Here is a 22,951-nt window from a genome sequence, read left to right as displayed (position 1 = left end):
CACCATATAAAAAGTGTTTTAAAATTGGTTTCATGTTGCAATGTTGGTTTTAAAGGGATGGTTCGGAGTAATTTCAACCTAGGGTCCTTTGCATCATGTACTCGAGTCAAACACCACCACCCCTCCCCCCTTGGTCGAACATTATTAAAGTTAGAGCTTATTTAGAGATATCAGCCGAATGGCTTACATCCAAGGATGTATCCTGTAAATTACCCCACTAATAATGCCTAGAATGGTACCAAACTTCTAAAGTAGTACAAGTAGGTTCTGTACTCTTAAAACGAGGCATTAGAAAGTTGCACTTAAATAACACTTGCCTGATGGCTTATGATACCGCTAACCCGGATAGCGGTTAGCAGTTGCATATTGATGAAATTTTCCAGCAATCCATGTTTTCACTAGGGGGCGCTATTACACATCTTCTGGAGGAGGACAGAATCTCCAGGTCCAAAAGCAATCGTAAAAGAAGCAGAAGCAAGCGATTAGAAGCATTGCTTATGCATATTACTAATGCGGTCATCAAACACTAAACAGCAGCATATGAATCAAAACTGCCTAGCGTTACCGAATTAAATGTCGACTCAGGTATCGGACTGTGAAGCTTGGACTCGATCTACTCGGTCTATGTTTTAATCATCGTTCTGAATCCGATCCGGACGAAGTCTTTAACAAAAATACGATTTTATCAGCTTTTTGTTCAAAACGCCCATATTCATGTGTTTAAAATAAAGAATGAATTAAGCTAGAATTTTTTTTAAGCAGAATTTCTGTTCTTTCTTTTGATATTGTTCATATATCCATACAACAAAATTTTCCGGGGCCCATGAAAGTTTTGTGAAATGTCGCTGGCTGGCAACATTTTTTAAAAAGCTGGCGGGGAAAGAGTTAACGATCAGTTTAAAAACCACAAGAAGTGATAATGTAGGCTATGAGCTATCATGGCACGCTTGATCTATTCTAGAAAACCAGAGGAATTATCCTTTGTAATTGTAAGTGTGGTGTAAGCAGTGTGGTTATTGACTAAGCGTACATTTACACGACAACGATGTACTAAAAACTGAAAAGTTTTTCCTTTGCTTTTTTTCGCATACAGACGACAATGTTGGTAAAACAAGAATCCGGGAAAACGACTAAAAACGCTGTATTCTGCTGCCAGGCCAGTAGATGGCGATGTCACTTTGTAAAGAAACACACCTATAGACTTTTTTATTTATTTATTTATTTATTTATTTTCGTTAAATGCTTAAAAAACATTAACAACAATTATCATTATTGACAACATTACACACCTATAGACTGAACATACACACGCGCATGACGTTACCGTTTTTCAGAAAATCGCGATTTCAAAAAGCTTGCTGGACATAAACACCGTCTCAGAGTGGGCAGAAGGCCTAAACAGAGAGAAAAAGATGCCTTTTCTAACCAAAACATATTAGTTTGGACAAGGTCTAACTGTTGCTGACTGTTCTTCATCTCAGCTACTGCATGCAGGAAGAAAATGCACTTGTAAAAACTATTTATGCATTATCCATAACCTTTCAATTTAGTGAAAAGAAAGGTATTTCAATGGTATTCAGAAATGAAGGTCAAAGCTGTCTGAATGCTTAATCAGCACCTGGCTAATATCCCTGTGCAGGTTTGCTGTTGTCTCAGATGTTGTTTGGCAGGGCTGCTGTTGTGTGTTGTAGGAGATGAGGTCACCGTTCAGGAATGTGATGTGAGACCAGGACAGATCGAGCGAGTGGGCGAGAGAGAGAGAGAGAGAGAGAGAGAGAGAGAGAGAGAGAGAGTTGTGTGCTGCTGATAAGCGCTGGAGAGCATCTGTCCACACGCTCGTCCTCTTATCTGCCCTGGATGAGCTCAAGAGCTTCCCAGCGTTCCTGTTTCTTAAACAGGATTTGGGTCGAGATTCCAATCTTCTCCCGATTTGGCCTAAAGCTGGAGGCAGGAAAGAGGTGTGAAGAGTTCAAGTGCAGGAGAATTTAGATTTACTGCACACAAAGACAGTTCAGTTTACATCAGTTTACATCAGTTTACATCAAACATCTGTAAACAAGAAGAACGCAGGAGGAACAGGAAAGTGCTGTTTGGTAGTTCATATAAACCTACGCACGGCTGTAGTTGCACCTAGAAAGCAGACAAACTGTGAAACGGGACACTATATAAACACCTACCCTGTGAGATGCCTACCCACAATGCATTTTAAGGCCTTAAATGCGCTCCTGAAACTAACTGGGTGTTGAAGCAGAGCTTCTGAGCTGTTTCTTTGAGTTCATGTGTGAACCTCCCTTAACTTCGCTGCCGGATATTTATAGCTTCTGCTTCTGCTCCGCGTGCCAAATATAGACAAAGAACTGCAGGAGAAAGTGAGTGATTGGAAGAGGAGAGCAGCATACAGGAAAAGACGCTTGCTAGTTTAATGCAGGGGTCCCGATTACTGTCTTTACTCTGTTCTCTTTGTTTCTGGGACTTGAATAGCACCATCTGTTTGTCCCGGGGGCCTCGGCTCAGCTGTGGGGGTCACACCAATGGGACAGACCACTGTCTTATCCCAACAAATGCACGCTTGACCACCCTTCATCGTCCTCTGTCTATTTAAGGGCTGACATTATTTATCCTTAACACCTCGTAAACATTTATTCTAACAAAATTAGTGCAGTGTTCACTTTTCACCTCCAGGTGGCGCTTATTTATTTGGCTGTCAGAAATTTTGCTTTTAAAGCAAATGTGCAACATTGCATCCGAAATGAGATACTTCCCTACTATATAGTAGTATGGCAACAGAGTAGTATCCGAATATTATTCATACTATATAGAACGCCCTTTTTTTAACGATTGCAAAGTAAATTTAAATTCAAAAGTAGTCCCTACTCAGACATGCGATTTTGGACGCCCCATAAGTGATTCCTAAATTATTAATTTACCTTTTTAATAATTCACTCATCCTCATGTCATTCTAAACCTATTTGACTTTCTTTCTTCTGTGTAGAACAATAGCAGATGTTTTGAATAATGTTCACATTGTTGTTTTTATGTACAATAAAAGAATATAAGATGAGCTTTAAAATCGTACCATAAAACCACATTACCATTTGAGGTCGGAAAGATTTTTTTATTAAAAGAAACTTATACTTTCATTCAAGTAAAGATGCATTATATTTATCGAAAGTGACAGCAAAGACATTTAATGTTACAGAAGATTTATTTTCAAATAAATGCTGTTCGTCTGATGCCTATTCATTAAATGTTCTTGAAAAATATAAGATGGTCTCCATAAAAATATATTAAGCAGCACAACCTATTTTTAACATTGACAATAATCAGCAAATCAGCGTATTTGAATAATTTGTGAAGGATCATGTGACACTGAATACTGGAGTAATGATGCTGAAAATTCAGCTTTGATCACAGGAATAAATTACATTTTATAATATATCAAAATAGAAAACAGTTATTTTAAATTGTAATAATATTTCACAATATTAGTGTTTTTTAAATAAATCAAATAAATGCAGCCTTAGTGAGCATAAGAGACTATTCAAAATTGTTAAAAGAAATAACAGACCCCAAACTTGTGAACAATAAGCCTTAGACCACTTTAATGATAATTAACTTTTTTTGTTTAAGATTGATGTCATTTTAGAATAAATCATTGAGTTTAATTTTCATAACTATTGCTACTTTTCCCCTCATCCTCAGCTGTGATTTAAATAATATTTTAACAATAATATTATTATAAAGGCATCCAAAGCTGTTTCCATTGGTTTGAGTTAATTTTCATAACTATTGCTACTTTTTCCCTCATCCTCAGCTGTGATTTAAATAATATTTTAACAATAATATTATTATAAAGGCATCCAAAGCTGTTTCCATTGGTTTGAGTTAATTTTCATAACTATTGCTACTTTTTCCCTCATCCTCAGCTGTGATTTAAATAATATTTTAACAATAATATTATTATAAAGGCATCAAAAGCTGTTTCCATTGGTTTGAGGAATTGCACGTCACTATTTCTGGTCTAAAACCCGGTTCTAATTTTAAGTTGCACAACATTGGCTCTTGTTATGCACAAAACCCCTTTCATTGCATTTAGTTTAACTGTGAGTATGCCAACCTTTATGAAACAAGCTTCTGTCCTGAGAGTGGCCATGTCAGCTTTTCCGTCCTGGATCAGGGTGGAGGTGCCTATGAACCAGGAGGGTTTTTTTCCTAACTTTTCCTCTTTTTTTTTTTTTTCTTTTTTTTGTTAAATCCATCTGGTTGAGCACCAGTGCTGTTTACTAACAGAAGCGCATGACGGACTGATATATAGGATGAGCTCACGCTCGTGTGTGTATGTGCTTCATGACAGTAGACAGAGTTTGACGAATGGACGCAGGCGCATCTTTACAAACGGTAAATCTTATGCAAAATAAAAAAAGATTTATCTTGAGACTAGTACTTAATCTTGCACAGTCTGTTAGTTGCAATACATACCTGTGTTACTTAGTCATAGATGTCTTTGTGAGGATTTAATATGTGTTTAAAAATGTGCTATCACTGACAGATCTGTAATTAGACGACCTGTCTTTTATAATGGCGTGTCAGCTTTTATGGCTCTGATGTTTTGCATGCTTGTGCGAGAGCTTTTATTAGCTCACTGATTTTTCCATACTTACTTAAAGAGAGCATGAGACAGAGAGAGAAGGAGGGTTGTCATTGAATGTGTGTTTAATGTGCAGGGTTTTATTTGACCTTCAGCAGAGCCGTGTGTGTGTGTGTGTGTGTGTGTGTGTGTGTGTGTGTGTGTGTGTGTGTGTGTGTGTGTGTGTGTGTGTGTGTGTGTGTGTGTGTGTGTGTGTGTGTGTGTGTGTGTGTGTGTGTGTGTGTGTGTGTGTGTGTGTGTGTTTGATGTCTTTCTTCAGGTTGCTATTGTTTAATAGTCGATCAGTGGACTCCTGGCGGTTTTGGTCGTTCACATTGACACACCTCTGTAAGCTTATTGGGCATTATGTGCTTTTCCTCTGAGCCGTTGTGTTAGAGTTGTTGACCCAGTTGGCTTGGCTTTAGTTTTCCTGTTTTGGCCCCAGTGTGGCGTTATTAGCAGAGCGGAGACGGGCCAAAACATAAACCGGTCTTAGAGAATGAATTGCATGCACTGATAATGTTGTTTATTTTGTGGTCAATAATTGCACAAATATGCCACTCAAAAAATTAATTTTGAGTAATTAAATGATTAAACTTAATTTGCACAATAACTTGCAGGCCAGTTGTGAGTGCTGAGATGTGGAGGATCCAGCAGATTATTATTACCAAGATTTATAGCTTTACAGCATCACTGCAATCCTGACTCCCGAATCAGCTTTATTAAAATGGGGAAAGTGTTTTAAATTATACCACATGTCGTGGTTGGCATTAGCGATAGCTTTATTCCTGGTTATAATGCTCTTCTTCATCATTTGATTCATTGCTACTGCCATTATCAGAGTTATTTTACTATTATTTATATACTATTATTGCGTTTATAAATTTTTTGAATTAGCTTTTTTTATAGGCTTTTATTTATTTTTTTCAGTTTTAGTACAGTAATTTTAGTGCTTAAATGTAATTAATTAAATTCATTAAATCAGTTAGTTGTAAAAGGCAACATTTCTAATTTCCATTTAATTTTTTTTTTTTACTGTATTTTTATTGACGATTTTTCAAGCTTTCAACAATAAGAAAGACGGGGGAGGAAAAGAAAGAAAGAAAGAAAATAAAAAAAGAAGCAATCAATAAAACAGGGGGTATGCATTCTGTTCAGGGGCAGGCATAGTTTTACATATAATCATTGATTGTTTACATTGCAGTACTCAATCCATTACTTCCAGTATATTAATAATAAGTCCTTTTTAAGTCTCAAAATAAAAGTCATTTCTTCCATATTATATATTTCTTTAACCATTTTTATCTATTCTCCAAGCAAGGGGGTGTCCGGCTTATACCAATGCCTTGTAATGCTATTCTTACATGCTACACTCAATATATTAACAAGATATACAGTATATCTCCTTTCAACACTGAATGTGTAGTGTTTCCCAGATACAATGTATTGAAATTTCTTGATATTTTATAACCTAAAATCTTTTGGATCTCCATCAAAACCATGTTCCAGAAAGGTAATATTTTTAATTTTTGGGGGTAATGAAATAACGCACTAAATTTTTCCATGCAAACTCTTTCCATCTCTGTGAATAGGTAATCGTATGTAGTGTCTTGCAAGCAAAATACCATTCTTCATTTGGAATTTCTTCCCCTAATTCTCTTTCCCATTTCTGCTTAATATAACTAGATGTGTTTTTTCTATTCTCCATCATGGCCCGATAGAGAGAAGAGATTATTCTGGGATTATTCTTTGTATAGGAGTCAACTATCAACTCTACCAGTGTTTTCGGCCCCGTACTATCCATTTTTTTAGACTCCCTTTCAAAGTAATTCCTTATTTTTGTAGATAGCGATAAAAATGTTTTTTTTTCAAATCATAATTTTCTTTTAATTCAGCAATTTTCCATGTGTAACAAAGGTGCACAAAGCAGTCAAACCTTTAGTTACCCATCTCCTAAATCCTACATCGAGGAGCCCTGGTTTAAATCTTTTATCAAATGCCATTTTATGATATTTCAGCATTATTTCATTTATCAAAAAACAATTTGTATTAGTTTTCGTTTTAGTCAACAATAACAACCCTGCCCGTGATGAATGTACTGTACACAAAATCTCTGCTTTCAGCAGGTGGTCATTTTATTTTTGCCATGCAAATAATGCAGACTTTTCTCAAATAAAATTATTTCAAGTTATTTAATTTTTGTGCTGAAAAGAATGACAGTGATTTAAAATAAATTTGCTTGTATAGTTTTATGAATATGTTTGCATGTTAAAATGCCACATCTCTTTAGTGTCTTCACTCCTCGTGTGAAATTATGGACTATATCAGAATTAAATGTTTATAAACTGGATATTTCTAGCTAAAAAAAATCTGTAAATTGCATGAAATAGACAAATGTGTGACATAACTATTCGAATTTTAAGTTGCACCAATTAGACTGCATTTCAGCAAATTAACCATTTTATCTGATGAGAGAATTGTGATTATTAATCAAATAAATGACATTGCTGTTGTCCCATGTTATAAAGATTACAGTCATTTTACTGTGGTAAAATCCCTATAATTAACCCTTTAATGATCAGTTAAGTTAGTTTAACACTCTTGCCTATAATTGTGTGTTTTCCCCCCGCAGTGTGCCAATGTTTCTCTGTGTTAGAGGACGGCGCTCTGGCTCACAGTCTTCAAGAGCAGGAAAGTGAGTATAAGCATCTACTTCCTGTAATCTTGCTCGTCCTTCCTTATGTCACTGGGTTAAAATAGGCCTCGGACTGATTCAACTTTTTCATCTCAGTTGAGCAGTTTTACAGCACCAACATCCAGAAGAACCAGGCGGTGCAGAATGATGTTCGTTTGGCCCGGAGGCTTCAGGAGGAGGAGGAACAGCGAGTGGATCTCAGCCGAAACCTGCGGCAGCTGTAAGAGTCGTCAGGCCTCGACACGCTTCCTGAATCTTTGCATTATCAGCAACATCACTAAACCACAGACATTTTTTTTTGTGCAAATTACTATGTGGAAAACAGATGCTTGACTCATTGTGTTGCGTAACTTGATTAGTTTGAATATTGTGAGGTGTAAGTTAAGAAACACAGGAATTAATGTTTGGCTTGAGAGTAAAATCAGCGTGACTTGACATGAGTTTGCTTTTTCCACTTGTATGGTGCATGGACTTGTTTAGGGTTTTTATGTACAAAACGGTTCAATAGTTTGGGGTCGATAAGACTTTTTGTAAGAAGCTCACCAATGGCTGCATTTATTTGATCAAAAATACAGTAAAAATGTTGCGATATTATTACAATTTAAAATAACAGTTTTCTATTTGAATACTTTTTAAAATATAATTTATTCCCTTGGTGCAAAGTTGAATTTTCAGCATCATTACTCCAGTCTTCAGTGTCACATGATCCATCAGGAATCATTCTAATATGCTGGAACATTTCGTATTATTATCAATGTTGAAAACAGTCGTGCCGCTTCAAATTTTTGTGGAAATCATGATGCTTTTTTTCCAGGATTCTTTGATGAATAGAAAGTTCAAAAGAACCGCATTCATTTGTAATAGAAGCCTTTTGTATCGTTATAAATGCTATTACTGTCACGTTTGATTCATTTAATGCATCATTTGCTGAATAAAAGTATTAATTATTTACTGATTAGTGTACATGATATTGCAACCAGCACAAAAGAGGACAGAAAAAGGCATATATTATAAATATCATATCAAATATTTAATCATTCAAGCGTTCTGTCTGATTTTCAGGGAGGAAGAGGACTGCAGATATGCACAGCTGATTCAGGAAGAGCTCCAGAGGTGTGCTGAGGAGGCCAGGAGACGAGAGGAAGGGGATGAGGTGTGTTTCATCAAAACATGACAAAGTTAAAGGAACACGCTGACTTTTTGAGACTTTAGCTTATTCACCGTATCCCCCAGAGTTAGATAAGTCCACACATACCCTTTTCATCTCTGTGCGTGCCGTAACTCTGTCTGACGCACCCACCGCTAGCCTAGCTTAGCACAAAGACTGGAGGTAAATGGCTCCAGCTAGCATACTGCTCCCAATAAGTGACAAAATAACGCCAACATTTTCCAAAAACACAAATCACTCCGCCCAAGTAGCAGTGCTTCGCCTTCTGAGAATATAGTTCCCAGTATGTATACGGTTAGAAGATGGCTGTGTCTCATGTGACCTTGTTATTCGTACACGCTGTGACTATACAAATCACAACATGTAAATAGGAAAATGTTGGCTTATTGGGAGCAATATGCTAGCTGGAGCCGTTTACCTCCAGTCTTTGTGCTAAGCTAGGCTAGCGGTGGGTGCGTCAGACAGAGTTACGGCACGCTTTGAGATGAAAAGGCTATGGATGGACTTATCTAACTCTGGGGGATACGGTGAATAAGCTAAAGTACCAAGTCAGCGTGTTCCTTTAAACCTAAAAAGCCAGACTGTAAAACAAGTTTTTTTAATGGCTACCGTCAACTGTCTGGTTACCAACATTCTTCAAAATATCTTCTTTTGATATATTGAAATAAATATATATTTTTGGGTGAACTAACCCTATAACTCCGGCTAATTACTCTTCGACAGCGATGTCATAGAAATATACAGAGCTACTGCAAAAACGGAAGTTCAAAGACAGAATTTTAAAGATGGCTGCGCGCTTATTTTGATTATGATTATCAGATGTTTGGTATCATAAATGTTGCTTCTTTAGCTCAAATAATGCTTAAAATCTGGTCCATGCTCATTCTAGGGTAAATAAAACAGGCAACATCTCTATCAGAAAGATGATTGGCAACATACTGAACCACAATACATTCTAGGGGTGTAACAATATATCGTGTCACAATATATCGCAATACAAAAAGGCAACAATATGAATCGTGGATAGTGACAATCTGTATTGTGTATGGTTCACTCAATATGAAAAAAAGATGTCAGTACTACATTAATCTTCTATAATATAATGTTGAATACAATGTATAACAACGCAATGGGGATATGGGAATATTTGTGTGTCCTGATAATGACAAATGTCTTTTGTTACCAGTAAAAAGTGGCCGACATTAGTTTAAATATGTCTAGTGAGTGACAGAGTGCAAGCATATTCATCTAAAATAATTCTGTATTTTCAGCTTCAGAATCATGAATATTTTTATTCTGGTGTCACCATTGGGTTTCCAGCACCAAGTCCAAGCCTATTCATTTACACCCCCAATGTAAAACTAAAGTTAGCTTTAATCAACAGTACATTTTTTGTTAAACTTTTATTATAATCTTGGAGTATCGCAATAATATCGTATCATGAGTTCGGTATCATGATATGTATCGAATCGTGTGACATGAGGGTATCGTTACACCCCTAATACATTCACCATATTGAACACTGTGATTGTTCCCATTCATTTCTACACAAATGACAAGTGTTTTGTTCATCGCTCTGTTGTTAATTATCTGTCCACTCATGTTAAGCTGATTAAAACACCTGTGTGAGGTGGCGGTTGTGTAGAGATGCTTTTGCAGAGAGCAATAAAGGACAGAAAGAACATAAAAGATTGAAGAGACTGAGAAGACTGAGGCCCGAGTCGGATCTTGCACTCTGATATCCATTGGCTTCAAGTATTCTTTTATGTCCTTTATTGAGCTGTTGGGCGACATTTCTGTCTCCTAAAGGAGCAGCTTTGTCATCATTGTTGTCAGGAGTGGTTTTTGAGAGTGTTCCCATGGCGATGTCTGTGGTGTTTCTGGGGTGACGAGTGGTTTGTCACTGAGGAGGTGGACCGCTCATCTGAAGGCCACGTCCCGCTGGATTGAACACTGAGCTTCTGTATTTGTGGAAAGACTATTTACAAGAGGCTTTCTGAGGCCGTCTGTCTGGAGAAATGTCTTGAGGAAGTAATGGTCTATTATAGCGAACATATTTCACCAGTATTGTTCTCTCTTCCAGTTAAACATAGTATTGAGTTCAAAACACTATTCTTTGCTTATAAGGGATTGCATGGACTGGCTCCTCCATACATCTCTCACCATAATGCTTTTAGAAAACTTAGGTCAACCAGTAGTCTACAGCTGACTGTTCCCAAGGACACGTTTAAAGGGGTGGTTGAATATGATTTCACTTTTCTAACTTTAGTTAGTGTGTAATGTTGCTGTTTGAGCATAAACAACAGCTGCAAAGTTACAACACTCAAAGTTCAAAGCAAAGGGAGATATTTGCTTTTAAAGAAATTGCTTTTTAAGGACTACAACAAACGGCTGGCAGGAACTACACGACATTCCTCCCGGGTTAGTGACATCACAAACCCTAGAATTTACATAAACCCGCCCCCAGGAACACGATTTATAGATTATCAAGACATAATATGCTTATCAATGACTAGAAGATAACTACACATAAGCTACATAAATTCACCAACTAACCATTCAGAAATATTGTCTACATGTTGTCACTTCTTCTTGAGTCTCTCTATCTTTCTGACTCTGGTTTGAACATAAAAGGCTAAACGTTTTTGAAATTTTCAGTGCATGTCTGTGTGAGGTAATCGAAGCTGCTAAGGACACAAGCTCTTGAAGCTCCGCCCACTGTGCCGGGAGCAGCAGCTCATTTGCATTTAAAGGAACAGACACAAAAACTTTGCGTTTTTGCTCACCCTCAAAAAGTGACCTTACTGAGCTTAAACTTCACATACACACTCTGGGGACATCAGAGACTTATTTTGCATCTTGTGAAAAGGGCATTATACCACCCCTTTTAAAACTGAAAGGAGATTGTGCCTTTTCAGTGGCCGCTCCACAGCTTTGGAACAATCTGCCATCTTACATAAAAACTGCACCAAAATACATTGATTAACCCACTTATTTACTAATGCTTATGGTCGTAAGTGGGTCTAGTGGTATAAATTGTAGTGTATTGTTTATTTGTGTGTTTTTATGTTTACTCATTAGGATACCTGTTTACACTTTGTACAGCACTTTGGCCAACAGCTGTTGTTTGTTGCAGCTGACTGACTGACTGACTGACTGACTGACTAAAGTAATTGGACTTATTTAAAGAGACATTAGCTTTGTTTCCATCCAAAGTTGCAAATTTAACTGGAATATGGCATAAAACATTTGCGAATAAAGCACCGTTTCCATCCCTTGTGTTCAAGAGAACAAAATCATCACCTCCTAGATAATTGGTGCAAAATATCTGTAATAAAAATAGTAGTTGTTGCAATTGGGGAAGAAACTGTGGCTCTTTTTTCATACATCTTTTGAAACAGATGAAAAGCAGAATGACCAAAACAACATTTGCGATGCTGTGCAATGCGATTGGTCTGCTGGTTAATACAGCTTTCCAATCACATCATCTAATAAGAGAAAGTCACCTGTGTTTTTAGATGGACATGGAGGGATTTTTTCGGTGAATGTGGTTCCGACATAGTTCATGCACGTCTTCTTATCGGATAAAAAATGCTCTGCCTCAAAAGAGGCGTGCGTATAATGTTTACTTTTAGAATTTATGCACATCTTGCCATTTCCATCTAGGTAACCAGCGGGCTATGTTGATTTAGTATTTTTGCCGTTTATTTGCGAGGTATAATGACCATTGGTGTCAAACAGGGACATTTCCTGGGAAAGGACGGAAAGAACCAGGACAGGCTCCCAGAAAATGGCAATATCTTGTGATGTTTTTGTGTTTTGTTGTGGTTTGCAGCCTGTGTGATTCAACAGAAGAGAAACGTCCATCAGCACCTGCTCTGGTTGTTTACTCTGGGTGTTTTTCCCCGATGTGGGCTGTAGTCGTTCTGCATGGACACCTGGTGTTGACTGTCCTTTCTGCCTAGTGGCGACAGTATTATTAGACTGCAAACTGAGCAGTTCAGTGGGGTAGAAGAGATTTGTACTGGTAATTATCTTTCTGTATTTCTGCCAGTCTGTGAACAAAGTCTAGCAGTGTGAATGTATGTGCAAACGTTTATTTGCGAGGTATTTTGACCGTGGTGTAAAACAGGGACATTTCCAGGGACAGGACGGAAAGAACCAGGACAGGCTGCCAGAAAATGCCAATATCTTGTGATGTTTTTGTGTTTTGTTGTGGTTTGCAGCTTGTGTGATTCAACAGAAGAGGAACGTCCATCAGCACCTGCTCTGGTTGTTTACTCTGGGTGTTTGTGTAACAAAAAAAGAAAAATTATGGCTTAAGTGACCAACATTCAGCAAAAGATCTTCTTATGTGTCACAGAAGTCAGTCAGTCATACAGTTGTATAACATAAGAGTGAGTAAATGACAGAATACACACACATACATACCCTTTAAGCTACTGCATATTGTCGATTACCAAAGAAAACGCCACATAGACTTGCATTGCAAGTGATAGTTTACTGTACAGTAAAAGCTGGAACTCATTGAGTTTCTTCTTTGAGATGCTTCCCTCAGGGAGAAAGTATCGCTCTGTCAAATGTTCTACTGATCGCCATTTAAACAGTTTATTTCCCCAAGCTGTGATCACTTTAAATAAAGCACTTTAAATTAGGAACTTTAACCCCCAGTTTCACAGACAAGGCTTAAGCCTAGTCCCAGACTAAAATGCATGTTTGAGCTGTTTTAACTGAAAGTAGCTTGCACTGACAGATCTTAAAATACATCAGTGCCATTGTCTTGTCTCAAGATGCACACCAGTAATTTTATTTTCTATGGCACGGTTATAAAAATGACTTAAATACCCTAATTAAACTAAGCCCTAATTCTGGCTTAATCTAAGCCCTGTCTGTGAAACCGGGCCTAAATGTATGTATGGATTTTATTGTACAGCATTTTACTATTGAGTTTTTATGTGGCACCTGCTTGTCTGTTTTATGGTATGTCCTGTTGACATTGCACTTTGAGCTTCTTGCACATTTTTTCCAATGTGGTTTTACACTGCAAATGGCGAATAAAGTGAACTGAACTGAACTGATGTACAGAGCTGTAGCCTTTTCTTATTCTGGGTGTAAAATCAGTTTTCCAGTAATGGCTAAATGTATCCATCTGTATCTTGGCAGTTTTGCGGTGTCTTGTTGTTCTTCTGACGATACTTTCCTAGAATGACATCTTTATCTGAGTGACCCTTGTCAACACTATGCCAGCTATTTCCAAACAATGCAAAGTCATAAAGCTCACACCACTCAAGAGCACAAAAGAGAAACACTATTGGCAGGGCAAGTCTATTTAGATCACTATATTTAGCAAATTTTATATGCAATTCATTCAAAGTGCTTTAAATTGGCATAGTTAAAGGTATAGCGGAGGATGTTTTACTTCCTGGTGGGTAGTCTAAACTATTGGTCCTCCTAATTGTCAATCATTCTGGTGAATCAATCAAACCTTTCAAAAAGTGGAGAGGGCGGGTCTTATCTAAAATTTGGAAAGATCCTCCGCTATACCTTTAAGAATAGAGAAATAATCAGACAAAAGGCAAGGTTCAAAGCGTAACTTAATGTCTGTCATGACAACTCTCTAAGTGTTTGGCATTGGTAATGGATATTGAATATAACAATGTTGATATGTTTGGTCCTGGCGGAATAGATCTGCTACGCTATTGAGGTGTGTGTGTGTGTGTGTGTACTTGTACAACTATCTTTGTGAGGACCAGTTTGAGTTTTAGACCATTGGAGTGAGGACAAAGAGAGTAAAGTGAGGACATTTTGACATTTCTGAGACCCCTTTAAAGGCCTGTTTGAGGGTCAAGACTTGGTTTTAGGGATAAGGTTATAATTAGGTTAAGGGTAGGTTTAGGGTAAGGGTTCGGGTTAGGCACTTAGTTGTGATGGGTAAGGTTAGGGTAATTGAGAGATTGCATTGTGTCAATGAATGTCCTCATAAAGATAGATGTGCAAGTGTGTGTGTGTGTGTGTGTGTGTGTGTGTGTGTGTGTGTGTGTGTGTGTGTGTGTGTGTGTGTGTGTGTGTGTGTGTGTGTGTGTGTGTGTGTGTGTGTGTGTGTGTGTGTGTGTGTGTGTGTTGTACAAAAGCATGTTAGACACACACATTCCCACTTGAGTTCTCCAGGCCTGAATCGTTGGTGGGCCAGTAAGGCTGGGCATCAGAATGGAAACTCTTTCACCATGGTGCCGCACAATGAGAAATGCCTCACCGTGGCGCTGAGGGCATGTTGATTGTTATAACTTAACTACACATACTTTAACTCTTCAGTCTGTAGGACTCAAGTTTTGTAAACCCTCAGTCTTAAGTGCTGGAATACCCATGAGCCCACACAACTGCATCCTCTGATGTTGTGTGTTTATTTGTGTAGTCATTGTATTGACTTTCCCTTGGGGAATTCTCTGTCTGTTTATAAGAAATGCAGTAAAAAACCCTTCAGGGAACATCCAGACATCCCGTTGATTAAATATAGGGACTGTCTTGATGGACGATCAGTCAAATGATAACAAATTAAGTGCAGCCCAAAAAAATTTATTCTTTCATCATTTACTCTGTTTGGCACACAAACCTACGGCTTCAGAAGATATAGTGAATTAATAGTTTTTAGTTAATAGTTCTGTTGTCATTCTGTCCTCATTGTTCATACATATCTGCTTTATGGTTTATGTCCAAATGAGGGTGATTAAATGATCAAAAATTTTGGGTGTACTGGCCCTTTAATAGCGTGAACTGTAGAGCCCAAACCTTCTTTTTACATTACTGTCCTCTAGTGGACAACTGATGTTATACTTTATAGTGTGTGCTTTTTGTCTCAAAATGTACCTTACATTTAAATTGAATAATGGACTTTAAATGTTCTTTTTAAAGTGTGAACTCACTTCCCGTCTTTATTTTCTAAAAAAAAAAATGGTTTCCTACTCTATTTAATTCATAAAGGATCACAAAACCATGACAACAATGTCACATTACACGTCAGACCTGTGTAATAGTGCTAAATAAAAATATACTGCCAAAATACTGTTAATTTTCCTCCGGTTTACATTTCATGCTGACTTCAAACTAATTCAGAAAACTGTTTAAACCCATATGAGTTTATTATGATATTACTGTAGTTACACAACCACTGTGGTTAATGTGGTATTTTGGCGGAAACTGGTTAGGATCTAGTGATATCCTCAAAGTCAGATGTTTGTTCTCCAAACCTTCTGCTGCTGAGTGTGAATCTTTATAATAAATGCTTCAGCTCTCATGTGAATTATGTGTTTTTCTTCCGTGATGTCAGTGTGTAAACGAGGCCTCAGAAGTGCTCAGGCGAGGTGTGTGTCCTGAGAAGCGTCTCTGTGGGCGTCACACGTATAGAGTAGGTGTGTGTGTGTGTGTGAGCTGTACTTTCCATGGGTCTGGCCTGCATGTAGTCTAGTGGGTGTCACTCATGTGCTATTGTTCGAGTGACTCCATGATGGAACTTTTACGGCCTACTCTGACACCTCTGCTGTGTGATCTTTACTCAGACCAAGGGGTGTGCGTGCGTGCGTGTGTGTGTGTGTGTGTGTGTGTGTGTGTGTGTGTGTGTGTGTGTGTGTGTGTGTGTGCGTGTATCTGTGCATGTGTGGTCTGAGGTCTTATTATGAACATCACCTCTCCTCCACCCCGATGCATCAGAGATATATTCAGTTCTGCCGTTGTGAAGCCGCTTCTGTTAAGCCAAAATTCAATGTTAAAAAATAATAGTGAACACTGTTTACTTTCTTGCATGTTAAAAATGAAAGCTAAATTAAAATATATATTAAAATCAAAACAAAAAACAAGACAAAGGCATTTAGCAATATTACTAAAACTGAAACTAAAATTAAAATGAAAACAAATTAAATTGCCTGGTCTTATTTGTGAATGTATTCCCAATGGATGAATCCAGATCTCATATTTACTTCTGATATGTACCGTTTCACTCGGAAATATGTCACACTAGGCATGTGTTTTGTTATTTTCTCTTTGGCTTGCTCAGCTAGGGTTTCAAAGACTAGTAATATTAACTGCACTGACACCATCGGATGAGAACAAAACTATAATAATGACTTTGCGACATCAACACTTTTATTGAACTGAATTGAATCAACATTGAATTGACGTGAGCTGAATAACAACACCATTGTCTTCTGTAGAGCTGCCTTACAGCTCAAATTTAATTTGATACATAATTGATGAATTTTACAATAGTAACACTGTTATCTTCCTGTTTTATTAATGTGAATCTGCTTTGAAATTATCTGTATTGTATAACGCACTATTTAAATAAATATGACTTCACTTATGGCTGTACTGGACTATTAAGACACATGATGCATCAGTTGTTTTTATTATTGAATTGTGTGAATTATTGAATTATTGTGTGTGTGAATTGTTTTCTGAACAGGAAATCGCTAAACGGCTCCAGGAAGAAGAAGAAATGGAGATGAGACGGCGGAGGGCTGATGCTGGTCACCATGAAAACGACTGTGTTTCTCCTCTATGTGAAGGTAAATGTGTATTGTTAATGTAGATACATGCTGATATGTTGGCTTTGGTCCTAAAAAGCTGTTGTCCTTCCATCAGGGTTGGGAATCTGGGAGCAGGTGCTTCAGGACGCTGAGCTGGCCCGTAGACTTCAGGAGGAAGAGGAGATGTTGCCTCGCAGAGATGTACGTTACATTCAACGTGCTTTATTTGCTTATACACACTTTTATTTGGCTAGTTTTTCATGGATAACCTCAGGTTTGCATAGGGTTCGGGACTAGTATTACTTTGTTTTTGGAGATTGTAAATATCTTTGTGCATACCGAGCCCTTATGGGACATGGCGGTGAGGAAAAATAAATAAGTCAATAATTGCGTTCCCTCACAAAAACGTTTTTGTTCTTTACGAATTATAAAATCATATAACAAAATTACTTAAACTAAAATGTAAAATGAAAAATGAAAATATAAAAATAAAAGCTACTTCAAAATATGAATAAATACTGTATAATAGTATAGAAATAATAATAAAAATTATAAATTTTTATGTCTTTTTGATACTCAAGTGAAACTCAAATTAAATAAGTTGAAGTTGAACTAAAATTGCTATTGAATTAAAATTAAAAATTAGACAAATATTTCAAATTTTATTTTATAAAAAAGCACATCACAAAATTACTAAGAATTTAAATGAAAACTGAAAATGTAAAAATAAAAGCTTAAAATATTAATAAATATTATAATTGTATATAAATAATTACTAAAACTATATTATAAGTTTGCTACTAAAACAAACCTGATGTAACGAGGAGACCCCGGGGAAGACCTAGGACACGCTGGAGGGACTATGTCTCCCGGCTGGCCTGGGAACGCCTCGGTGTCCCCACGGAAGAGCTGGAGGAAGTGTCTAGGGAGAGGGAAGTCTGGGCATCCCTGCTTAGACTGCTGCCCCCGCGACCCGGCCCCGGATAAGCGGAAGAAGATGGATGGATGGATGGATGCTACTAAAACAACACGCATAGTATTTATTATTATGTCTTTTGTTTAGCAGTTTCCTCGCAGCTCTGGATCAGAGGTGGACTTCATTGCGGCTCAAGTGGCCCAAGATGAGGTAAAATAATCTTCAGGATAACTAAGATTACACTGTACAGATTGATAAACAGATGTAATATACAGCTCCATATTTTCCTGGAATAGAGATTAACTCCATACATCAAATGACATACTTCTTCTTGATTCTCAAACGTCTAAAGAAAGCTCAGCTGTGATGATGTAACTCTCTAACTGCTGAATAAATGCTCATCAGGAGATTGCACACTACATGCAGCAGCGCCATCAGAGAAGAGTCACCGACAGGCCACGAGACCTAGAGATCCAGACCAGACCAGCCGAACCAAGAGATGAAGGAAACACTACAACCAGGAAGGTCTGAACCAACCGCATCCGCTTCATGAAAACACAACACAACTGATTTTATTCAACAGTTGTGAAAAGTAAAGCAGAAATTGCTAGTAAATGTCACAAAGAAACTACAAGTAACACATTGAATTAATTGGGAAATTTTAAAACAGAAAAACTGAAATAGTGTTTTCTTGTAAAACGTACACCTATAATCTTTATTTACAACTTCAAAAATTATTATTTCCCTGTATATAAGTATTTAAGGTGATAGAAATCTGTAGCATTAAAGCACATGCTTTTGCTTTTGGTGTGCAGTATATATTTCGCAGACTTTCTCATTTATTGGGGACCCATTACGGCGCTTGTCTCAATGTTGTTTTTGGGCTCTACTAGAATATTTTCATGTATGAATGTTAAAAAAAAAAATTCCCATATTCTCCATTGTTGCAGCTCCTCCCTTCCCAGTCTGTCAGTAACGCTCAGTTTAGTTCCTGTCTCTATGAAGCCCCTCCTTCCAAAAAAGCACAATGTGCTCTGATTGGTCGGCTGGAGCAGTGTGTTGTGATTGGTCAATCGCTTCGAACATGTTCATCCGCCTTATCATAACCGCCAGTTTCAACACACTACTAACCAACTCAACCAGGCCCCGCCCCTTTATTCTGCATATTAATTATTTAAATGAGGAATATTGTGACGTGTTCGTTCCCGGAAGAAAACTCAAGACTAATGCAGGCATTTCAGGGAGTTCAGAAACATTAACACTGATATAGAGAATAACTCTCGCTGGAGGGACTTTGCAGACCTCAAACAGCAAAATGACACACTAAAGAAAGTTGAATATGGAAAAAAAAAGCATAACATGACCCCTTTAATTCATGGTGTGGATTGACCTTTCATTTGTAATTTGTTTTACATTTTAATTTTGGTGTAAATGGACATATTTCAGACCATGTTGTCTTTGCTTTCAGGCTCTTCAGATGCTGCGAGAGAGGCTGAACTCAGACGGACTGCATTCGCCAGTGGAAGAGGAAGACTACACCATTGAACACCATCTAGCAAGCCCACCATGCACTGCACTGTAAGTCACACATTCTTTATCACACACATTCACACAATCTGCCGTTTCTCAAGAACGCCTTTCAACAGTTACTGTATCTTTGCACCGCGCCTTTTTTATCTCTTTTCAGCCGAAACCAACACATACACAACATTGCAGAGGAACTGGACCCAACATTCAAGGCCAGGAAGCGTGAGAGCCAAATTTCCACCAGCCCGCCGTCAGGTACAAATGCATGTTATATAATAGGAAAGTTCAATAGCTGTATTTTGCGCCACATCAACAGTCATTTCCTGTTTCCTCAGCAGATTTGTGCTTGGCCAATCGTAACCCGCACAGTATCTTTTATGACTACTTACCAGAACCCACCTTCATACCACCAACTAAACGGCAGAGCGACAAAGCAGGACGTCACAAACCCAAAGACAAGAAAGAGAACTGTAAACAACAGTGAACGTATGACTAATTCAGTGCTGTCTCTCAGTTTTCTTTTAAACTGAATAAACAAGTATTGTATAGTCAATGTTATGGACACAGATTTGTTGTTAGACTGAGTTTATAACTGGTGATTCTCTGATGTTCCATTCATGCACTCTTATTTAAAAAAAAGGTTCAATGGGGTTCTATATAGAACCCTACGGTTCTTGACTCAATTTGAAAGATCTCTTTATGCCAGAAAGGTTCTAAATAGGTAAATTATTTCATAAAACTTTCATGTTTAATGGGTTATTTAAAAAAATTCTTGTGATTAAAGGATATTTAGGAGCTGCGTAATTCATCAAATTGAATTGAAATGAATGAATTAAAACAAAATTAATTAAAACTTAATCCATTAAATGATCCCATGATGGAAACCCCTGAAAGGTTCTGAATATGAAGCGTCTGACAGAACACTTTCAATTTACTATATAGAACCTTTCAGGGGTTTCCATCATGGCAATTCAATTTTATGAATTAAATGGCTTGTAAATATCTTTAATCACAAAAAATAACCCATTAAACATTAAAGTATTATGAAATAATTTACCTATATAGAACCTTTCTGGCATAAAGAGATCTTTCAAATTGTGTAAAGAACCGTAGGGTTCTAAATAGAACCTTTTCTTCTAAAAGTGTGCAACTTGGAACGACACTTGAAGTTGGTTTTCCAACTGCGATTTCATCCTGTTGTTAATGGCAACACACAAACATGACGGCAGCCAGGGAAATGTAATGTACATAGTTAATGATAAACACTCGCTTTTAAATCTATCAAAATACATTGAGTCAGAGTTCCTATATTACATGATGATACAAACACTGTCATTTTTTTAATTGTTAATTGTTCATTGTACACCTGCAAAATGAATATTAGCATAGAGTGCTGCAGGGACAGTGTATTATTGTAGGCCAAAACCTGGAAATGAGTTAAAGGGTTAGTTCACCCAAAAATTAAAATTCTGTCAGTAATTACTCTCATGTTGTTCCAAACCCCGTTAGACTTTTGTTCATCGTCGGAACACAAATTAAGAATTTTTTGATGAAATCTGAGAGCTGTCTCACTCCTCCATAGGCTTCTGTGGGATCGAAACTTGCCGGCCCAGAAACATTAGTAAAGACAATGTTTAAAATAGTCCAAGTGACTACAGTGGCTCAACCATATGTTTATCAAGCGATGAGAATACTTTTTGTGTGCATAAACAAACAAAATAACGACTTTATTCAACTATTTATTAACTTCTGTGTGGGCCTGTGAGTGAGTTCACGTAGTGTAACAGCGCAGCGCTTCTGGGTTGTACGTCAGAACATAGACTCACTATTGGCCAACGCTGGTCATGTGTGACGTACAACCCAGAAGCGCTGCGCTGTTACACTACATGAACTCACTCACAGGCCCACACAGAAGTTAATAAATAGTTGAATAAAGTTGTTATTTTCGTGTTTTTGCGCACAAAACGTATTCTCATCGTTTGACAAACTTAATTTTGAGCCACTTTAGTCACTATTTTCGCGATGTCTTTAATAACTTTTCTGGGCCGGCAAGTTTTGATCCCATAGAAGCCTATGGAGGAGTGAGACAGCTCTCAGATTTAATTAAAAATATCTCAATTTGTGTTCCGAAGATGAACGAAGGTCTTACGGGGTTGGATTAACATGAGGGAGAGTAATTTACAGAATTCACATTTTTGGGTGAACTAACCCTTTAACAAGTCAATAGTTTTAAGGTATGCTGTTAAGGTCATTCACGTTTTATTCTACGACATAAAATACATCATTAATGTGATTTTTGAAAGCTTTTACTTATCTTGAGTTGCTAACATGTGGCTAAATGGGACAATAGAGGTTATCGGGGACATTAAATGTCATTAGACTGGACAGGTAAACTCATCTACATCTACTCAGCCTCATGGTTTATAATATAAAGTTGTTCACTTATCATGATGAACAAAACATGTGAGAATCACAAACTTTTGTTGGTCACAGACCTTATATTTACTGCAATAATCCAAAAATCGTATTGGGTTTTGTCAATACGGTTTGCACTACACAAATATATCATCACTGCAGCGCCTTATTAGTGATGCTTCATAATTTGCTTTCGAGGAGACATATCTTTGTTGTCAATCAAACACCTGCCAAGATAACTCTCCATGTGTTAGGCAATAGATCGTCTTTGTGGTCAGAAGTTAGAAATATCAAGAGTAAAGATTGCACATCTGATTTTGGATGGATTGCAGCATAATCTCTTGATTGTAGACTCTCATGGTTACATTGTGATAGAAGGAAGTTTTTTTTTAATCTTCAGGTATTTGTTTATATGAGTCATTTAATGTACATGCAGTGGAATAACATCTTTGTTAACTAAAACAGGTAAAATGATAAAAAAATAACAAGAGTTAACTGAAGGATAATACACCAGAGACCTGTGATTTTCTGTTTGTGAAAGGGATATAATGCATTATTTCTGCCTTATTTGTGCTTTAATTGCATTATTTCACAGCATTTTCAAAGCGTTTTAGTCCACATTTGTTTTTTAAATTTGTGTTCCTCATTTTCACTTGTAAAACAGAGCAGCAGCTCTGTGTTTAATGGTGTTGCGAAACACAAGGGTCAGAGGTCAGAAAATAACCTGAGATGTCTTTTACCAGAATGTGAAGATTCAGGGTTTTTGCTGTTGGAAATTTTCAGTGGATTTAAAGTAATGCTATGCAGGGGAATTCGGATGGCGTTGAATTAAAATATCAAACGGTGTCACATCCTGACAGCCTACAGTATTTCAGTGCAGAGGTCTCTGCCCCCCCACACATACTGTAACCTTTTGTGCATGCGATGACATCATCCGCGTGAACGCCTCTGTTCTCAAGGATAAAGGGCAACTGAACCTCTACAGTTTAAAGGTCTCATATTTGAGGATTTCTTTGTTGTTGTTTTTTTTGTATTATGTGTTAACATCTTATGTGTTTTCATAATAAAAGTAATCTGAGCACAA

General features: G+C 37.4%; 1 protein-coding gene across 5 annotated transcripts in view; it reads left to right on the top strand.

Annotated features, from left to right (window-relative positions):
• Nucleotides 1-22,951, top strand: part of ccdc50b (coiled-coil domain containing 50b) — a 24,404-nt gene extending 1,453 nt beyond the window's left edge. The window contains exons 1-11 of one of the 5 annotated variants that reach the window (XM_082155953.1): nt 3,913-4,398; nt 7,260-7,322; nt 7,419-7,542; nt 8,385-8,475; nt 16,946-17,048; nt 17,125-17,210; nt 18,076-18,135; nt 18,331-18,450; nt 19,394-19,503; nt 19,613-19,707; nt 19,788-22,951. In XM_082155953.1, the coding sequence (XP_082012079.1) occupies nt 4,317-4,398; nt 7,260-7,322; nt 7,419-7,542; nt 8,385-8,475; nt 16,946-17,048; nt 17,125-17,210; nt 18,076-18,135; nt 18,331-18,450; nt 19,394-19,503; nt 19,613-19,707; nt 19,788-19,936 (1,083 nt within the window). In that variant the 5' untranslated portion in view covers nt 3,913-4,316 and the 3' untranslated portion in view covers nt 19,937-22,951. Of the gene's footprint in view, nt 1-3,912; nt 4,399-7,259; nt 7,323-7,418; nt 7,543-8,384; nt 8,476-16,945; nt 17,049-17,124; nt 17,211-18,072; nt 18,136-18,330; nt 18,451-19,393; nt 19,504-19,612; nt 19,708-19,787 lie in introns of those variants that run through there. The other 4 variants (XM_082155951.1, XM_082155952.1, XM_082155954.1 and 1 more) reach the window with 4 other exon arrangements.

This window comes from Leuciscus leuciscus, assembly GCF_965113295.1.
Source record: "Leuciscus leuciscus genome assembly, chromosome: 23".
NCBI lineage: Eukaryota > Metazoa > Chordata > Actinopteri > Cypriniformes > Leuciscidae > Leuciscus > Leuciscus leuciscus.
Note: the sequence above shows the minus strand (reverse complement) of the source record. Positions and strands in the feature narration are given on the sequence as shown.